This window comes from Narcine bancroftii, chromosome 6 (assembly GCF_036971445.1).
Source record: "Narcine bancroftii isolate sNarBan1 chromosome 6, sNarBan1.hap1, whole genome shotgun sequence".
NCBI lineage: Eukaryota > Metazoa > Chordata > Chondrichthyes > Torpediniformes > Narcinidae > Narcine > Narcine bancroftii.
This window is the reverse complement of record NC_091474.1, coordinates 15091609-15112384: the sequence shown is the minus strand read 5'-3', so window position 1 is coordinate 15112384 and position 20776 is coordinate 15091609. Positions and strand designations below refer to the sequence as shown.

Genomic DNA, 20776 nt, shown 5'->3' with positions numbered 1-20776 from the left:
GAGATTTCTGTCACCTCTATCCTTAAAGGAATGTATTTTTCATACAATGCCTTTCAAAGGCTATTGAGGATCTCTAATCAACTTTAATGGACCAATAACCTGATCACAGACACTTTGATGGCTGCAAGAGAGCTTCATTTGTGTCCTGCTTTTCCTAAAACTGTCAATGTGCATAGTGCGAGATGGGGAAACTGCAATGCGAGCCTGGCCACAAGTGTTATCTATTGAATCCCCATTTCAATTCACTCAGATTAATGCCTCCATCCAGAATTTTAAGGGCGAATTAACTCACAAGATCACTGGATTTCAAAGCAGAGTACATTTCATTATGGGTTATGATTGAAGGTACCAAGATGCCTCCAAAATGTTTGGAGTTCTTGCAAAGTTTTCTCATTGCTCTTTAGTGGTTTTAAATTGATTGAGCTCATCCTGATCAAGTTCAAGAAGTGGTTCACGCCAAAAAGTGAAATGACTGTATTCCGGGTGAATAAAAGCAGAGCTTCTTTCTTGGGCTATTAGTGGAAATACATGTTCTACTAATTCACCCAATCGTGAATACCTGAGGAGAAAAAGGAACAATTTGATGATAAGCAACTGCAAATTTTTTTCTTCTCCACACTTGATGGAAAAAAAAACAGCTCTCGATATTACCCAGAGATACAGAAAATACCCCATAAGAGCCCAGGCAGATAACAAGCAACCTGCAATCAATACCATAATGGTTCCAGATATACACAACTTCAACAAGATCATGCCAAATATAAAGGCAATGCACCACTGTAGAATGCAACCAGACATGAAATAGATTGTAGATCAACTCACACAGAACATTACAATCACAGCATCGGCAGACTTTCTTGATAAACTCCATTGAAGAAAGATTGGTCACTTCAGGCGTCACAATACAAAATTATAAAAGAGTTCTGCAGTCAGGTGATAGTAAGTTGTATCATCACTCAGACTAGAGATGTCAGACTAAACACAATATGATTAAAAGTTGGCAAGCAAAAAGCATAGTCCAATTGATCACCTGGCAAACAGTTTTTCAACTGCCAGTTCATAACAATGCCAAAGTCTGAACCAATATTATGGGGGACATGAATTTAAATCCAATCAAGGTTTGAGATTTTCCAATTCAAAAGCTTGAGCCATAAAAGTTTGTCTCAGCAGAAATGATGACTGCAATGTACAAGTGAAATTTGCTTAACTGGATAGCCATCTTGGGCACAAATGTTTCTTTACATTTGTTCTCAGACTTGGTTATTTGAGATATCAATAACAAAATGATAACTATGTCTGTGATGGCAATTTTGCCTTAGTTCTTGTGAAGGAGTGAGGTTACCTCTCAGGATTAAGTTCAAGTTTATTTATCATCCAATTACATGAGTACAATACAACGAAACAGCATTCTCCGTTCCTTGGTGCAAGATATGCAGATACACACCCAGACTGGCAAACAATACATAGGCATGACAAACTTTCATAACCAGCTGATTTTCTCCAAAGACCTCATTTCTGCACAGGAACAAGTTCCAGAAATGTGCTGTAATTTCAGTGTTGCTTAAATTGTTTTCAATTATTTACCCAAGGCTTTAAGAATTTCTTCTCTTCACATTCCCCTCACAAAAACAATCCAAAAACAGCCAGATTTTTAAATGATAAGAATATACTAATTTTCTTAAAACAATTATACCCACAGTGATACTCAAACAAATAATTTGAAAATCATTGCAAAACGATGAATGCATTAAGATTAGAGGTAACCTCAAACTGTTTGCAAAAGAACCCTTATCACTGTATTCAGTATTTTTTAAATTTTAATTTTGACATACTGCATGGTTACAGGTAATTTCAGCCCATGAACCCATGCTGTCCAATTACCTCCATTAACCTATAATCCCAGTGCGTTTCAAACGGTGGGAAGAAAGCACGGGCTGCTTAGACAGCACAGGATACAAACCCAGGCCCCAATCGCAGGCACTGTAACAGCGTTGTGTGAACCTCTACGCTAACCCAATGGTGCTACCCTATTCCACGTCACTTAAATTTAAATATTCATGCATTGTATAATTTTATCAAGCTCCTTTCTAACTTGATATTATATGTAGAAATAGACATTAAAAACATTTTTGAATAACTGTAAAATGCATGGAAAGAATTGTTGGATACTACTTGCTTGGTCAAAGAATTTTTAGTGCACTTCATTGGAAATTCTCTGATCTTCAATTAAACTTAAACTTGCATGTTTTCTTTCCTCCCAATTTTCCACATATTTACTGTATACAGAAAACTCACAAACGACATAGAATATATAGAATTTGTTGTAATAGATGGTTGTGAAAGTCAAATCTTTAGGTGTATTAAAGGAAGAGATTGATAGCTTGTTGATTAGCCAGGGCATCAAAGTTATGCGGAGAAGGCCAGGGTGTGGGGCTCAGTGATTAACTGGATCAGCTCATGATTAACTGGTGTGACAAATTCAATGGGCTGAATAGCTTATTTCTGCTCCTATGTCTAATGGTCTTTGATTACAGAAAGATAGACAAGAACTCTGAGAATGTTCATCACCAGTTCCTTTGTAGGAGTGGATATCATTGTATGATAACTACTACAAACATTTATTCATTCACTTCAGTTAATATAATCTACTTCAGCATTTTAAATGATAAAGGGATTTGATAGGATAGCAACTGAACTATTTCCTCCTCATGGGGCAATAAAACTAGATTGATCTAAAATTAGAATCAGGAATTTCAGGTCATGAGGCAAGGAAGCAATGGAACCGTGCGACTCAACTATAGGGTTTGATCGATTAGTCTTTTTCAAGACTGAAATGAAGATATTAATTTGGGGACATAGGTGAGTAAATGAAGTTATCAGCTTTACTCTAATTGAACAACTGGTTTGGTCTTTTGTTTCAACATCTCTTTTTAAAGATACAGGAAAACATTCAACACCTTGGCGAGGATGTGACCAATATTCTGCAAAAGAGAATTGCATTTTACAACACCACCACCACCTTCTCAAGCAGTGTGTTTCAGTTTCTACCACACGCTGGGCGAAAGAAATCTTTCCTTGAATCCCTTCTGCCCTTCTTACTCCTGAGCTTGAGATATCTTGCTTATAAGGAAACATTTTCCTGAGAAGGTGGTGGAGGAAGATATTCTCACTGAATGAAACACGAAAGTCTGCAGACACTGTGATTGTAGTGAAAACCCATCAAAATGCTGGAGGAACTCAGTTGGTCTTTCAGCCTCCACAGAAGACAAAGATATATTACCAACGTTTCAGGTCTGAGCCCTTAACATTTAAATTTAGTCATACTGCATGATAAGAGGCCATTTCAGCCCATGATCCCATGCCGCCCAATTACACCCAATTGTCCTACAACCCCAGTACATTTTGAGTGGTGGGAGGAAACCAGAGATCTCAGAAAATCCACACAGACTTCTTACAGAGAGTGCAGGATTTGATCCTCAGTTCCAATTGCTGGTGCTGTAACAGCACTACAGAATGAGCAAAACCACAGGAAATCTAAGAGTGCAGACATTGCTGGGCTGGGGAAGGAGTCCACTCCAACAAAAGGTATTAAATGGATATATGATAAGGGGAGAGGTGAGAATTGATTATGTCTATGCGAAAGGAGATGGAAAAGGGGGGAGAGACAGAAAGGTCCTCCAATTTGAAGATGGCCTCAGTCTGACAGTGCACATGTCCATGGACAGACAAGGAAATGGGATGGGGAATTGAAATGGGTGGCCAGTGGGGGATCCGCGCTATTGCAGTGGAGAGCTGAGGTGCTCGACAAAGCGATTTCCCAGTCTTCGCCCAGTCTCCTCATGGGAGAGGAGACTAAAATGGGAGCAGTTGATGACCCATGCAGATTCACAAGTGAAATGATGCTTCACTCGGAAGGACCGTTGGGGACCCCCAAAGGGTGGTGAAGGAGGTATGGACACAAGTGGAGCATCTCCTGCGGTCACAGTGTTAGGTACCAAGGGGATATTTGATGGAGAGGGACGAGTGTACAAGGAAGTCACAGGGGGAGTGGTCCCTATGGAAGGCAGAGAGGGGTATATGTGTCTAATGGCAGGATCGCATAGAGTGGCAGAAATAGCAAGGAGGATCTGTTCGATGTGGAAGCTGGTGGGTTGGTAGGTGTGGACAAGATATCTCTGATGTTCTGGCATGAAGTCTTCTTCCTGGGTGCAGATGCAATGGAGACAGAGGAATTGAGAGAATGAAATGGAATCCTTACAGGGAACAGGGTGTGAAAAGGTGTAGCCGTGGTAGCTGTGGAAGTTGGTGGGTTTGTAGAAGATGTTTATCAAGAGTTTGTCTCCCGAGATGAGATAGAGACAGATATCGAGCTAGAGATGGACCAAGTGAATTTCAGGTTGGGATGGAAATTGTCAGCAGAATGAGTCAAAGGATAATTACTGAGGACAAGTTCTGCCAGCAGGAGGAGGGTGGTGGTAGAGGGGAACTGGTTGGGTTTTGAGGCCTTCTCACATTTGACAAGTCTCTTGATGAGCACTTTAATTGCCAATGCACAGGATGCTGCAAACCGTACGTTGGTACAATGAGCATGAATAAGGGGGACTGAAGAACCTCTTTCTTTACTGTATGAAGCTACAAACACAAAATGCTCTACATTATTCCAGTTCCAAGAATAAGTATTTCACTGTACTTGCTGTGAATTTTTGGATATCTGCAATGTACATTTAACAGTCATTTAAAACCCTTCTCATTTTCAATAAGATGAATTCACTTTTGATTGTTCACTACTCACGATGATTTGTTGCTTTTAGTTTGTTCCTGAATTAGCTCTCCTTTGGGATTTACAATGAAAATCCTACTTTCTTGTACATTGACTTCTTTATAAGCATAGGCATCCTGTAATGAACATTTACAAGAAATATCACTATAAACATTTAAGTACATGTGATTTGATTAAATTTAATATACAAAAACAGGCTGCCAAGTATTGGTTTTGAATTCACACTGGCCAGACAGTTCAGCAAAATAGTGTTAATTTCAATATTAAAACAGCACAAAATCCACGTCTCAGACTTGGCTGAGGCGTGAAATTTGCTGGCTTCAACAGTTATGTGTTATCCCACTCTTAAGGTATGAAGAAATGGTATAACCACCCTGTGACTCCAAGAATCCGCCATCATCTGGTGATAGCACACCGACATCCTCTGAGAAATCCACAGCTCAGGGAACTCACCCACCCTGTCTCCAGAAGTATTTACTCTAATAAACAGTTTCAATATGAAGGATTTGGGCTTTAAAAGTACCAGAAATAAAACAAATCCAAGAGTTTTAATTAAATGCAAGATTGCTAATACAGTTAGTTTGTTTTAGATACTTCACTTACATTAGTCCTGTTTCCAAAAGCAGCATAAAATGGAGATCTATGTGGGTTAAATAGATTCCTGATGTCATTCAAGCAGTGAATTTTAAATAGTTCTGGTTTTTTCTCGATTACTTCTCTGAAAAAAAAAAGTTTTGAAACTTTGTTCATCTGCTGGACCACAAAACCTTTATCTGTTCCAAAGAATGTTCATTGCCAATTTAAAAAAAAAACTTCAGAAAAGTTCAAAGAGATAATAACCAGGAAATATGTGAGTGAATGCTATAAATTCAGTGGAGTTTCGTGACCAATTTCAAGGACTGATGGTTAGTGATCCTGGGACCAGGAGCAGCAATAATTGGATATTCAATGTGGGAGGATTTTTTTTTTAATTACACAGGTAGCATTTTATTTCTTTTCCTCCTCAAGCAACAAAGGGTGTCCTATTGTGGGGCAGGGAACACAAACAAGCTTTAAGTGCATTGACGCATGGATGAAGGAAATTGCCCAACATGGGAGATGCAAATTTGAAGTTAATGCAATTTCTGGGCTGACAGAATACATGAAGGATTTGAATAGCAGGTGTTCCACTTGGAATAATACGACTATGAAAAGAAACAAGCCACAAAAATTTTATTTTAAAAACAGCAACTTTGTCATCATCAGTTATACAGTACAGAAATAGAACCTTCAGTTCCAACTCGTCCACATCTCCCTGAACTTGTCCGTTGCCTGCATTTGACCATATTCATCCAGATCTTTCCCAGTGAACTGAAGTTGTAATTGTACCACCCCTACCACTTCCTCTGGCTGTTCAATCTTTTTACCACTACCCTCTGTGTGAAAAAGTCTCTTCTGGTCCCTTTTGTCTATTTCCTTGCTCATTTTAAACCTGTCCTCTAGTTTGAGCCTCCCCTATTTGGGGGGGGAGAGAAACTGTGACTATCTAAATTGTCCATACCCTTCATGATTTAAAAACAATGCTGGAGAAACTCAGCAGGTCAAACAGTGTCCTTTATATAGCAAAGATAAAGATACATAATCGGCATTTCGAGCTTGAGCCCTTCATCAAGGTATGGAAAAATGTCGAATAAAAGGGTAAGGGGGAGGTGTGGTCACAAAGGCAGGGAGGTAATAGGTGGAGAAAGGAGGGAGGGCATAGCTGCAAGCAAGGGAAGGAGGGTTGGCAAAGTGAATAGAGAGGGAAGGGGGTGGACAAGAGGAAGAGGAGGGGGAAAGGAGAGATCAGCAGAAACCAGAAAAGTCGATGTTAATGCCATTCAGCTGAAGAGTGCCCAAACAAAAAAATCAGGTGTTGATTTATGGGTGGTCTTGGTAGGATAGTACATGAGGCCATGGATAGAAATGTGAGCATGGGAGTTTGATGAAGAACTGAAATGGTCAGCCACTGGGAGGTCTCTATCACTGGTGCGGACAGAGCGAAGGAGTTCAGCGAAGCGATCTTCCGGTCTACATCCAGTCTCTCTGATGTACAGAAGGCCACAAAGGGAGCACTTTCAAGTAAGTGTCCCCTCACTTGAAGGGCCAGGACGGTGGTGAGGGAGGAGGTGTGCGCACAGCCTCCTGAGGTATGCCTGAGGAAGGCGCCGGGGCCAAGTGATTTATGGGGAGGGATGAGTGCACAAGGGAGTCGCAGAGGGAGAGGTCCCTACGGAAGACAGATAGGGGAGGAGAGGGGAAGATGTGTCTGGTAGTGGGATCCTGTTGTAAGTGCTGGAAATTCCAGAGGATAATGTGTTGGTTGCAGAGGCTGGTGGGGTGGTAGGTGAGGATAAGGAGAATGCTGTGTTTATTACATGTTGGAGCAGAGGGGGCCAGGGCAGATGAGTGCGAAATGGAGGAGATGCAGGTGAGGGCTGTGTTGATGGTAGTTGAGGGGAAGCCACAGAAGTGGAAGACGACAGACATTTCAGAAGATCTGGACTTGGGAACAGATGCGGCGGAGACAGAGAAATTGCAGAAGGGAATAGAACCCTTGCAGGAGATGGGGTGTGAAGAAGTGTAGTCGAGGTAGCTGTGGCAGTTGCTGGATTTGTAATACATGTCGGTGAAAAGCTTGCCTCCTGAGATGGAGACAGAGAGATCCAGAAAGGGGAAAGTGTTGTCAGAGATGGACCAGGTGAGTTTGAAATTGGGATCTTCCAATTTATGGGCACTTTCCAGCCCGATGGCATTAACATTGACTTTTCCAGTTTCTGCTAACCTGCTCTCCTTGCCCTCTCCTTTCCCATTCTTGTCAGCTCTCCACTCCCTTCCCTCTCTATTCACCCACCCATCCATCCTCCCCTTGCTTGCTAAAGTGCCCTCTCTCCCTTCTCCACCTATTACCTCCCGCCTTTGTGACCATGCCTTCCCCTTAACCCTTTTATTTGGATACCTTCTGTCATTTTTCCATCCCTGAGGAAGGGCTCAACCCCAAAACGTCAGTTATGCATTTTTATCTTTGCTATACAAAGGACACTGTTTGACCTGCTGAGTTTCTCCAGCTTTGTGTTTTTACTTCAACTACGGTGTCTGCAGACTTTTGTGTTTTACTTCCCTTCATGATTTTATAAACTTCAAAAAGATCACCCCTCAGCCTCCTTCACTCCAGGGAAAAAAGTCCCAGCATTCTCATTCGCTCCTCATAACACAAGCCTGCCAATCCCAGTAGCATCCTTTTGAATCTTTTCTGCACCCTCGCAGCTCAATCACATCTCAAAAACAAAATGGGAAACACAAATATTATTAATATCTTAATCAACAAGTTAAAATGACTCAGAGTTAAACAGCAGTATGGTTCTTTAATTGTGGATATGTTAGAAAGAAAAAGTGAGGAATCAATTCAAGTTGATGAACAAAGATGTTGACTAATGCAGACCGTGGCTGACATTCATTGGAAGATTCATCCAACTATGAGTCAGAATAGATTTTTCAGAAAAGGCACAAATTTCATAAATTATATTAGGGCAACAAAATTACAGAGGTTATTCAAGGGGAAAACCATTGAGGCATTTTCTTCACTAAATATGCCAGCACCATTGTGATAGTACAGATCTATCACCAGTGTATATAGTTACAGTATCTAGGCTGTGCTTACAGCGATTGGCTGAGAGCTTAGCCATGCCTACTGTCTGGGCCTTAAAGGGTTGTGTCCCTAGCCAGGTCGGATCATTCCGGACTGGTCGGCCACCTGTGAAGAGCTCCTGTCTTTTGCTAATAAAAGCCTTGGTTTGGATCAACAAGTCTTTGGCTCTTTCGACGAGCTCTACAACCATAAAGCTCAAATGTTGACTTGCAGAAAAACCCTAGGTATCTGGCACCTAGATGCCAGATAGTGAATTTTATGGTTGCATCACTGACGATTTAATGGCAAGATGCACCAATTTTAAACTTCCGTATTTTTTACTTATTTATTTTCTGCGATTTTTGCCAGTTGCTTGAATTTCAGATAAAAGGGATTTTACTGTATTACAATTAGGCTTACACAGCTGATGGCAAATTTGCCCACTCTTAAGACAGATAAATATTGAAAAGTATCATTACCTGTGTAATGCTGAAATTAAACTACTAGGAGCCAGTAGAAGGGGTCCTCTGGGAAGTACCGTACCTCTGTCATTAACCCAGTATAAGTATCCTCTGGTTATATCTGCCATTCCTATTGCACGGGCAGAGCAGTAAAGAAATTTGTAGCCATTCCTGTACAAATGTCAAATAATACCAAATATCACGATTCTCCACATTGATATTATATAAATGCAATGACCTTGATTTAGAATTCAGTTGAATCACTTACTAAAATGGATACAATTTCAAGACATTTGCCAGTTCGGTCCGAGGATTTCAAATCAGGTTATCAGGTTGAACATCCAGTGAATTAACAAAAATATTTAAAATAAATGATGTATATTACAATTCAACTACAAACAATTTGTCAAACATCAATTTAAACATCATAATTTAATTGCATTATTGCATCAGCAAGCTATCGAGGGATCATATCAGCGTTAAGTGAATTGGGGGTCTCTTCTAATAATTTATTCAGTTACTAAACTAATGAAAAGTGGATTTTAAAGTTACAAGTTCCAAATCAATATTAATTTAATTATAATACCTAGATAATCATTTTATTGGCACAGAAAAAAAAAACAAGTCTATTTTCTGATATTAAAATTTGTGCGGTCAGGCATTCTAAACTGTATCCATTGACTGGGTTTAAAAAAAACCATTTCTACCAGAGGAAATAAACATCCAGTAACCAAGTTATCGATTAAAAGATCAGTAGTTAAACACATCTCATTCAACAAGAGAAAAATTAACACACCAACTTTCCTGATCCCAAGTTAACAGAGCTTACATATAAAAAATAATTGGGTCAGAATGTTCATGGAAGTGCCAGGAAGGTCCAATGAAACTGCGAGTTATGGACAGCCTTGTTCTAATGCAGTCTTTTTAATCTATCTATCTATCATCTATCTATCATCTATCTATCATCTATCTATCATCTATCTATCATCTATCTATCAATCATCTATCAATCATCTATCAATCATCTATCAATCATCTATCAATCATCTATCAATCATCTATCAATCATCTATCAATCATGTATCTATCTATCTATCTATCATGTATCTATCTATCTATCATGTATCTATCTATCTATCATGTATCTATCTATCTATCATGTATCTATCTATCTATCATGTATCTATCTATCTATCTATATATATTCCCCCACATTTACAGTGGTGCTTGTTAATAATCTTCAAATATTTCTAAATATTAGAACATTTAAATGTTTGTGACACCTCTGATAGGCCAACAGGTCAGAATGAGGCATACTCAGATGTTTTACACAAGGGGACTTGTTCTGGATTTCCAACTGAAGGTGTTAATATCACTGGAAGAACCACACAAGGTAGTATCGTCGTTTCTCGTGGGTGAGCAATACGAGAAGGTGGCTTATTCCAGGCTGCAAATTCCTTGCTATCATTTGATCTCAAGCTATTCTTTCACCATTTAAAACAATGCATGAATGCCATCTGCTGGTGGAATCTATACCTTGATGGTCCATAAAATTAACTTCATTCTTGCTTTCAATCACCCTTTGGAAAATACAGCATCATTTGCATGTTTTCCTTGAATTAACTAAATATCATACTTGTACAGTTAGCAGGCTTCCAACAGCTTTCAAAAACAACAATTTTTTTTTAAACAAAGTTAAGCTTTTGCCAATTCTTGTCAATGTGCCTTCCTGAAAAGGGAGTGTAGGTTAATTGGGTGTAAATTGGGCAGCACAGACTTGAGCCAAAATGGCCTGTAACTGCGCTGTATACAGGTATCTAATTTTTTTTAAATAAAATAAAATAAAATTTACCACAACTCCTGTGATCTTGAATTTGTGTCTCTGGATCAGCTTTAACATTATAACTTAACATCATACCATTGTGGTCATTATGAAGTATTAAGGTAACCAACCAATCACTTTATCAGAGAGGAGCCATTTTAAGACCAACAAATGATATATGCCCCCCTTCTTTTAAAATTACTGTTATTGAGTTTTATCAGAAAAACAAACAAAAAAGCAGTAAGTCAATTGCAATGAAAACTTCAGATTTACAAATAATAACATATGATACAGTAGCAAAACTACTTCATTCTAAATCCAATAAATGGTAATACAAATATTATAAGAGGTACAAGGACTGCCTAAAGAAAGCTCTTGGTGCCTGCCACATTGACCACCGCCAGTGGGCTGATATCGCCTCAAACCGTGCATCTTGGAGCCTCACAGTTCGGCGGGCAGCAACCTCCTTTGAAGAAGACCACAGAGCCCATCTCACTGTCAAAAGACAAAGGAGGAAAAACCCAACACCCAACCCCAACCAACCAATTTTCCCTTGCAACCACTGCAACCGTGTCTGCCTGACCCGCGTCGGACTTGTCAGCCACAAACGAGCCTGCAGCTGACGTGGACATTACCCCTCCATAAATCTTCGTCCGCGAAGCCAAGCCAAAGAAATATGAGTAGGAAGCGAAGGTTGAGAACCATTGCTCAAGACCCGATTGTTACTGCTTGAGAGAAATTGTCATCGGCCCATTTCCTTTGGAGTTCTGAGACTGTGCACATAACAAGTCGATGAGGGATGATTAAAACAGTGGTTTCCAAACCTTTTTCTTTCCACTCACATACCACCTTAAGCAATCCCTTACTAATCATAGAGCACTCACAGCATAGGGATTGTTTGAGGTGGAATGCAATTTTTTTTTAATGGGGATTTGAAAACCACTGATCTAAAACTAAAGCTTTAAAGTTACAAGGTTAAGGCAGGAAATTTCAGAAATGAATGCACAACAAATGGTCGCATGCCAGCCAAAGGTGGTCTGAATGTGGAAGTCAAAATGGATGAAGCATAAAGATCTTCTAAGAGTGTAGAGAGGGAAGATCGTTCACAAATACAATAGGGCAAAGTGAAAACACAATGCTGGAAAAACTCAGCAGGTCAAACAGTCTAATTTATGTAGCAAAGATAAAGATACCTAGCCAATGTTTTGAGCCTGAGCTCTTCATCAAGGTGTAGGCAGGAGCCCGAACAAAATGGTGGAATTGAAGGGGCACACCCCCACAGACCGGAGGTAATAGGTAACTAAGAGAGAGAGGGCATGCCAGCAAATGGGAAGGTGGGGACAGCTCTGTGAGAGGGAAGGGAGTGGAGAGCTGAAGGAAAGGAGACAGAGGGATAAGAAGAGAGGGAGAATGGAGAAGTCGTGTTAAAGCCGTCCAGTTGAAGAGTGCATAGATGGAATATTAGGTGTCGCTCCTCCAATTTACGTGGTCTTGGCTTGGCAGTGCACGAGGCCATGTCGGCACGGGAATGTGGTGCAGAATTGAACTGGTTGGTCACTGGGAGATCCCTGTCATTGATGTGGTCAGAGCAAAGATGCACAACAAAGTGATCTCCCAGTCTGTGTCCAGTCTCTGATGTAGAGAAGGCCGCAACGGGAGCACTAGATGCAATAGATCACTCTGGCAGATTCACGAGTGAAGTGTGGCTTCACCTGGAAAGACTGGGACCCGAATGGTGGTGAGAAAAGAGGTGTGGGTGCAGGTGTGACACTTCCTGCAGACACAGGAGATGGTGCCAAGGGATGAGTGGACGAAGGAGTCATGGAGGGGGTGGTCCATAAGGAAAGTGGAGAAGGGAGGAGAGGGAGAGTCTGGTAGCATGGAGGATAATGTGTTGGATGTGGAGGCTGGTGAGGTGGTAGGTGAGGACAAGGGGAATCCTTTTTTTGTTGTGTCTAGTGGCACAGGGAGCCGACATGCAGAAAATGGAGATATGGGTAAGGGCTGAATTGATGGTGGTAGAAGGGAAGCCACATTTTTTTTAAGAAAGAGAGCAAAGCTTTGGAGAGATCAATAAAAACACAAGCAGAGACCACAGGAAAGAAGTCTTCAGCATGACTTGGCATATGTCCTCCAATGTCTTGGTGAAACTCAAGTTCCTGAACATGTTATGAAAGAGAGAGGTCAGAGTACCTTAATCTTTGAGAGTGACTATTCCAGATGAAAGTTTAAATAACAAATTCAATGAGGCAACTCATAGAGACAGAAGAATTAGAACCAAATTCATACCTAAAAGGACATGATGTTGTGTGTCACGTTCAGGTTGGGTTGAGTCTATGTTTTGCTCAATCATTTGGAATACTGTGGAGCATTTTGGGACCAGGCTGGTGAATGAGAGATATTCCATTATCCAGGTGAGTTCAGTGTCATCCAATGGCAATGTCAGCTGAGCACAAGATATAGGAGGTAATTTTTAGTGGGGACCCTGCCAGTTTTTATTTCATTTTGATTCAGTGTCAGCACAGGGTATGGTTATGGGAAGAAAATGGATGTGGAATGTTGTCCTGGATTAGGCATCAGCTCAAGCTTAGCGGGGCCAGAGTTGAGCAGGAAGATGGATGAGGGAGTTTACCTGGCACTGATGACTGTGTATCCATGACTAGAAATGTTTTCCTGAGCAAAGTAAAAACTGAGGGCTTAAGTTTGACAATGGTCATAGTTGGGTCAGATTTAGTTCAGCTTTAGTGCTACACTTTTTTGGACCTTTTAAAAGATAAGAGCAACAGATGTGGCAGAATAAGGCAGTGTGGCCCCTTAAGCCTGTTTTGCGATTTAACATCATTGATGACCAACTTAAATCAACTCTTCTGCCTAAATCCTGTGACTATTTTTTTTTTTAAATTATCCTGACCTTAAAAATTCATGATCAGCACCTAAACTCTAAAGCGAAGATTTTTACACATTCAAACACATCAGACAAGTGATTCCTCATATCTGTCTTGTGGTCAACTGCTTATGCTCAGCAATGTCCCCTGATACCACACTCCCCATCAGGCAAACATCTAACTACGCAGTCAGTTGTCACACAGACCATAAGATTATGAAGTCATATGTGCAAACTTTTGAGTGTGGACTTAAATCATTTCACACCTTACCTGAACAGCACAAGCAACCAACATCTTTAAAAACAATACTGCAACAAGAAATGCTGATTAACGGAAGCTACTAACAATTCATATTTTGCCACTTTCTGTTGAATGAATGAACAATACCTACTGATGTATTTTGTGGTAAAGTTTTGCAATCCCCTGGTGAGTCCAATCTTTCCCCAGTTGAGGCAAAATATGACCCAAAGCATCGGATCTGGAAATACACAAAACCATTGGTATTTAGTTAAGCAAGCAGAATGATTGTAATTCACACAAAAATGCTGGAAAAACTCTCCAAGTTATGCAGCAGTGATTTTTTTTTTAATGTAGCTAAGGTAAAAATATATAACCAACGTTTCAGGTATGAACCCTTCATCAAGTTGTAAGGAAAAAGCAGGATGGCACCTTAATAAAATAGTGGTAGGGGCAAAGAGCTGGTCCCAGGCAAGCAGTCATAGGTGGCTATGGATGGAAGGGCAAAACGTTGAGGTGATGGAGGCGGGTATGGCTTACTGAATGGAGAAAGTAGGGGGTCGAATGCTGGAGGAAAGGAGACAGAGGGATGGAGAAGAGAGAGAGAGCGATGGGGAATAGGGGAGGGGAGTGGACGATGGAAATTCTGGTTGGAGAGTGCCCAGATGGAATGTTAGTTGTTCTTCCTCAAATTTACAATGACTGTTTTAAAACAGTCTATCCAAGTGAAGCAACACTTCACCTGTGAATCTGTAGGGGTCATCTACTACATCTGGTGCTCCCATTGCAGCCTCAACATTAGCAGGGGGCTTTGACATAGACTGGGAGATAATTTAGCTGAGCACCTTCCCTTTGTACACAACAATCTCCCAGTGGCCAACCATTTCAATTCCGCGCCCCACTCCCTCGCCGACATATCTGTCCATGGCCTCATACTGCCAAACCAGGAGCATGTCCTCTAGCTCTTCAGCCCCCTTTTCACCTGCCAACAAGCTGACCTAATTCGCAACTTACCCAGAGGATAACCCAGGACTCAACTTACCCAAGCTCTATCTATCTGCCCCCCCACCACTGCTGCCTGAAACTAACTGAACCAGAACACTCAACACCTTGTAAAAGAATGAACAATTAACCAAAGCATAGATTTATCAAGTCTTCACAATGTTTATCAATTAAGAAGCCAGCTTTACTTTTAACTAGCAGGATACCCAGTGTTACTCAGGAAACAAACAGTGATGCGAGACTGATATTGAGGTGTCCCTGATGCAAGATTTGAGGTGTCCCTGATGCAAGTTTTGAGGTGTCCCTGATGCAATTTCAATTTTTTTTTTTAAACTTGTGAACTTCATTTGATCTTAAAGGTTAAATTCAATGTGGTCACGACATTCAGCATCAAATGTTACCCCTACTGAACCTCCTTGGACATTTCTAGAGTGCCCCATATTTAATTTGCATGGAGAACAGACAAACAGACAGACATGCACAAATTTATGTTAGTGTTTGTTTACAGAACTTTATTTTTTCCCCTCACATTACTCAAAAACAAAACCGCGCTGTAGATTCCCATCAAGTTCTAAAGCCTACTTATAAACATAAAAGAGCAAAACCAGCAAGTAATAGCACACTTACTTTGTTATTGTCCCATCAATATCAGATATGATAACCTTATCGTCCCAGTTCCAGAGGTAAATGGTACCTTCACATCGACAGGTTCCCTGATACTGAGTTGTAACACTGAATACAGCATTATTTGGACCATCTTTGAGATTCAAACTGCGCTGTAAAGATTAAGGAAACAAATACAAAATGAAGCACAATCATTTCACTCCAAACAATGAAGTGCCAACTGTTTAATTAAAAACAAGCCCAGTTTATCAATGTGTCACAGCTGCTGGTTCCATAAAATCATGAAATTATGTGGATGACTCAATGTAAATGAACAACTTTAATGAGCATTTATTTTTCACAAAGATTTGAAGCCAGAACTGAAGTATTTAAATGGCAGCTACAAATCCCGATGTCCATCAGAAATGCCACTGAAACAAAACGTTCTAACTTTAGATTCGTTAACTGCGAATAACTTACAAAACTGAAGAATAAGCACGTTATGGACAATCCCGGGGGACTGCTTGAAAATAAAATTGAAAAAGTAACAAAAATAATATGGAGTTCTTAAAATCCAGACATTTAGGTTTTCCTCTTCAAGGTACCTCACCATCTTTAAGTTATTTCATGGCTAATGAGTCTAAGCTAAACAATATTAGAATAAGTTCAAATTAATCACAAATAACAAGTCAAATATAGATGAGGAAAAGAAAATTAAGAGAAAGGAATAAATCAAAATATTTATTTTATACCTCCAACACCAAGAAAAATTTTGGAATGAAACTCATTTGTAACAGAATTTTCAGAGTGGTTTAAAAATTCACCTGAATGGATAATCACAAATCATTTATTAGGGATCTTGCGGAAAAGCACTGCAAATCAGCAATTAAAGCTCCATCTTTTGGAGGAACAAGAAGTTCTAGGTTGATGCATATAATTATGCATACACAAACTCAAGATGTTGCTCCTCGATCTGTCCAAAGTTTACTCTCCGATTTACTCCATAAATATATCAAATGTTGTTCATCTCACCGTTATTCTAAAACAAAAGTAGAAGTTCTTGGGTTCAAGTCCCACTTCAGACTCCTGCATACCTGAATTGACCATTTAGTATCGGATTAAGGGATATCCCACTTGGCTACTTGAAGAGTGATGTCTTACTAAATAATTTTGTCTCCATCAACAGAAGGAAATGTCCATGAAGCATTATGGCACAAATCCAAATTTCTATTTTCATCCAAACTACTGATTTGTTTGTATGAACACTGCAGCCTATACCAAATATAAAAGAATCAGACTTGTACTTTATTTCTGGTTATTGATATAATGTACATGTTGCAGAATTTTTATTTTCTTACCAGTTTTTCAGTGGACAATCTTAGGGATTTCTTGTATGTGGTTGTACTGCTCTGACAAGGTGAATCTCGACATTTAGAAATGGATTTTGGACGATCCTTAATTGAACTGAAGTCATCATCACTAGATGTGAGGTCTTCCTTGCGTCTGTCCATGAAACATTAAAATATTATCCAAAAGCAACATATTAAGGTAGCAACATGCAGGTTTACTCATAGCATATACATAGCAACAAGTAGTATAAATTCATATGTGTATGACATGAACAATACATACAGAAAATGAATATAACACCAGCTGGCAAAAGCCTGTCTGGTCTCAAAATACAAACCATCAGTCTGCATTAACTGACACAGGACATCACACTTGATAATCGTGTGCCTAAAGAAAATGAAAGGAACTGCTCAAACCGATAAACTTTATCAAAAAGGAGCCTTGATCTTCACCAAAAGCCATCACTATGAGGGCATTAAGAATTTAAAATGCCTCTGGAGATGTTATTTAGATCAATCACGGCCAATGAATAATGGTCAACCATCCTCAGACCCCATCCTCACAGAATAATGTATTGATTGAACCCAGCCCAATATCCACAACCATTTGCGGAGGGGGAAGGAGACAGTAGCAGTTTAAAACTTCACTCCTAAATATACAGTGCAATCTGTTCTCTGAAATCCTCAATTATCCAATTTTTTTTCAGAGCCAAACTGACCTCATAGGTTGAAGAAAAAAATTCATCCAACATGAAATTAGAACAATGCTTGTCCTCATTTCAGATCACTCCCTCCCCCCTCTCTCTTTCCATTTCTTCTTTATCTTCCCAATTCTCCCTCTCAAATTGTGTGCCGCTGTCTCCCAGCCGCAAGCAGTCAGAAGAATCCCTTGTCCCGGTGTCATTAAGGAGAACGGAGAGGGGCCTCCCAGTTGCAGCAGGGATCTCAGGTTCCCGGCAGCAGCAGAGCCTCAATGGGGAGGTGTCAGTGATCGGTGGCAGCCAGCATTTTTTGGTGAGAATTAAACATTATTTTAATGCGTAAAAAGCCTTCCCTTGTTGTTTAAACAGTTACAAGTGATGGCAGTTGATACCAGTTATCTGAAAAAAAACGTTTATCCGACATAGGCCTAGTCCCAACCATTTCAAATCACCTGAATTGTACTACAGTTTCATTTAAAATTATGGCCCCTATTTTTGTATTCTTCTATTAAATATTTCATTTATCACAGCTAATCCTTGCAGAATTCATGATCTCAATTCACAGTTAGGCAAGTATCTGAAAGACACCTTTATAAATCAAGTCTTTAATCCCTGGTATCTTTCTGTCAATAGAAGCTGGACCCCATCCAAAGACAACACTTCAGCATGCTCACGTTCTTCCGCACTTACAGATGGTACTGAGACTAATTTCACCAAATTCTACTCTGTTCATTGATGCCAAGACATGATCAAAATTCTCTAATGGCAAAAGTTTAAGCTGAAAACCCACCTCTTCCATATAACAGTTTATGGCATGGAAGCAGGCCATCTCGGCCCTTCAAGTCCACGTTGGTTCACTCAAACACGCTAGATCCCCCCACCTATTCTCTGCCCATAACCCTCCAACCCCCTCAACTAAATTAATGATAACTTAGGGCTGCCTCATGCACCGGCAATGAGCTCGTCCACTTTATTCACTTCGCTGCCACTACCACCCTGATCTTAAACTCACCTGCTGCATCTCCGACAACTCTCTCCCCTTTCTGGATCTCAAGTCTCCCATCTGAGTGGACAAGCTTTCCATTGACATATTTTACCAACCAACTCCCACAACTACACTTCCTCACACCCTGTCCCCTACAAGGATTCTGTCCTTTCTCCATTTCTACTGCCCCTATTCCCAAGATGAGGTCTTTTAGTCCCTTTTTGAGAACAATCAACAATTTAATTATTTTTAGGAATAAAAACCGATTTGTGTACGTCAAACAAGTTTGTAAATCTTAGATAACATATGTATAAGTTACATTTACACATAAAAACAAAATCCAAACAACTAAAACTGGGATTTTGTGAAGTATGTGAAAACGTTAGCACTTGAACATTACCTACAACCTTCCAGTAAGCCAGATTGTTTCGCTTCTCCTGCTTCACTCTGATCTTCACTTTTTTTGATCGTGGATTCTAGCTAAAAACAAGAACATTAAATTAAAACTTTGTACGTCCATAAAAGCTAAATCATGGACAGTAAAACCCACATGAAATATGAATTACTCAGCCTCTCCCTTAAACATTAAAAAACCCCACAAATATCACATTTATATAGTTTTATTTTTGATGTATATAGGTTTTCTCTCGGTAATTGCATTTGTAGATAATGGGTTTATTCTAAAATGAAACAAAATTCTGCTCATACTATCAGCTGCCCAAATTACTTAATCAATTTTAATAATTCAAAAGTTTATGCAACTGCAAACAGATTTATATTAGCATTAGTTCCATCCTCAACTTTGTGGTCTGATTTTAATTTTGCTTCATTTATTAGCAAATAGCATCAGGTTAAGTTAGGGAACATAAAGATGAGGGCCAATGTATCTTAACTACTTTTGCCAGATTATGAAAGTGAAATGTTAGTGTTCAGAAGAATCTGGATGTTTTAATACAAGAAACACAAAATAAGGTAGCAAATGGAATGTTCCCCCCTTCTTGCAAGAAAGATATAGTACAAGAATAATAATTCTTGCTACAACATTTCATGGATTTATTAATACAACTCCTTAATGACTGTGCATAGTTCAGGTGTTCTTATATAAAAATTACAATTGCCTTTGAGATGCTACACTATATTAATGTCAGAATGACAGATGTCTCATAAGGAAAGATTAAGTGAATAGGCTGATATTCACAGGGGTTTGGAAAATGAGGGATGATCTTATTGATTAATATGCTGAAGCACTGAACAAGTGAGGTGTTGCGTGGAGTGCTTCCTCCGATGGGTGGTCAAGAATTTCAGTGCGGGATAAATAATCAACCTCAAAGATGTCAGAGATGAGGAGGAATTTTTCTCTTGGAGGTCTATGAATCCTTGAAATTCTTTATCTCAGTAATGTGAACACTGGGCAAACAGGATTTTTTCAAAAATGACCTTTCATTAGGTCTCTAATAACTCTCTACAAGAGAATTAAAGATTATTAGGCCAAAGATCCGATCAATTTTGGTCCTGAGAGATCAATTTTGGTCCTGAGAGTCAGGAGAGCAGGCTTGAGAGGTTGATGGCCTATTCCTGTTTTTTTTTAATGTTTCATAAAAGTATAAAAAGCATACCTCTTTTACTGCAGCGTTTTTTCTGCGCCATGAGAACCACCAACCACCAGACTTTTTTGGCATCTTTTCTTTTACCAACTTATCTCTAGTAGCCTAAATGAAAAATATTTTCATTCAAATGAGAATCAAATATCAAGAATCAAGCTTGGGACAAAGAAACATTTTTTTTTTCATTTTTAAATTTTCAATTCACATCTGATTAAAGTGCACATTCCAGATTTTATTCAAGGATAATTGTCCACATTTTGGATTGACCATGTCGAAATTTCGACATAGTCCCCTTATTTAGAAACAATGATGAAAATGTTTAAATTATGCACTAACTGACCACGAGTCAATGTTTCATGATGACAAGATTAAAGGATGAACAGGGTGGTCATCAAGTTTAGGGCATTTAAATTTCAAGAAGGGAAGTTGGAAGGTCAGATAGGGAGTTTTCCTAATTTCTTTGTTGAAAAGAATCAGAGACAGTGGTGACAACTTGGCTTCTCTTTGCCATTTTGTAACATGATTCAAATAGCTACACATTCAATAAATCAAGAGGCTTCTGAAGATTCATGTGTATGCAAGGATTAGAGTGATATCGATCGTACACAAGAAGAAGAAATTTATTTTAGTCCAACATCTGTTTGGCACAGACATCATGGGTTGAAGGACCAGTTTCTGTGCTATACTGTTCTGTTCCGACT

General features: G+C 39.5%; 1 protein-coding gene across 6 annotated transcripts in view; it reads right to left on the bottom strand.

Moving 5' to 3' along the window:
* Positions 1 to 304: 304 nt before the first annotated feature.
* The window catches only part of LOC138735744 (phosphatidate phosphatase LPIN2-like), a 64285-nt gene continuing 43813 nt past the window's right edge, over positions 305 to 20776 (bottom strand). For 5 of the 6 annotated variants that reach the window (XM_069884097.1, XM_069884096.1, XM_069884098.1 and 2 more), the window contains 9 exons: positions 20088 to 20180; positions 18872 to 18951; positions 16795 to 16939; positions 15461 to 15609; positions 13986 to 14072; positions 8906 to 9058; positions 5384 to 5498; positions 4793 to 4896; positions 305 to 559 (listed from right to left, as the gene is read on the bottom strand). In XM_069884097.1, coding sequence (XP_069740198.1) covers positions 391 to 559; positions 4793 to 4896; positions 5384 to 5498; positions 8906 to 9058; positions 13986 to 14072; positions 15461 to 15609; positions 16795 to 16939; positions 18872 to 18951; positions 20088 to 20180 — 1095 coding nt within the window. In that variant the 3' untranslated portion in view covers positions 305 to 390. Of the gene's footprint in view, positions 560 to 4792; positions 4897 to 5383; positions 5499 to 8905; positions 9059 to 13985; positions 14073 to 15460; positions 15610 to 16794; positions 16940 to 18871; positions 18952 to 20087; positions 20181 to 20776 lie in introns of those variants that run through there. The other variant, XR_011339925.1, reaches the window with a different exon arrangement.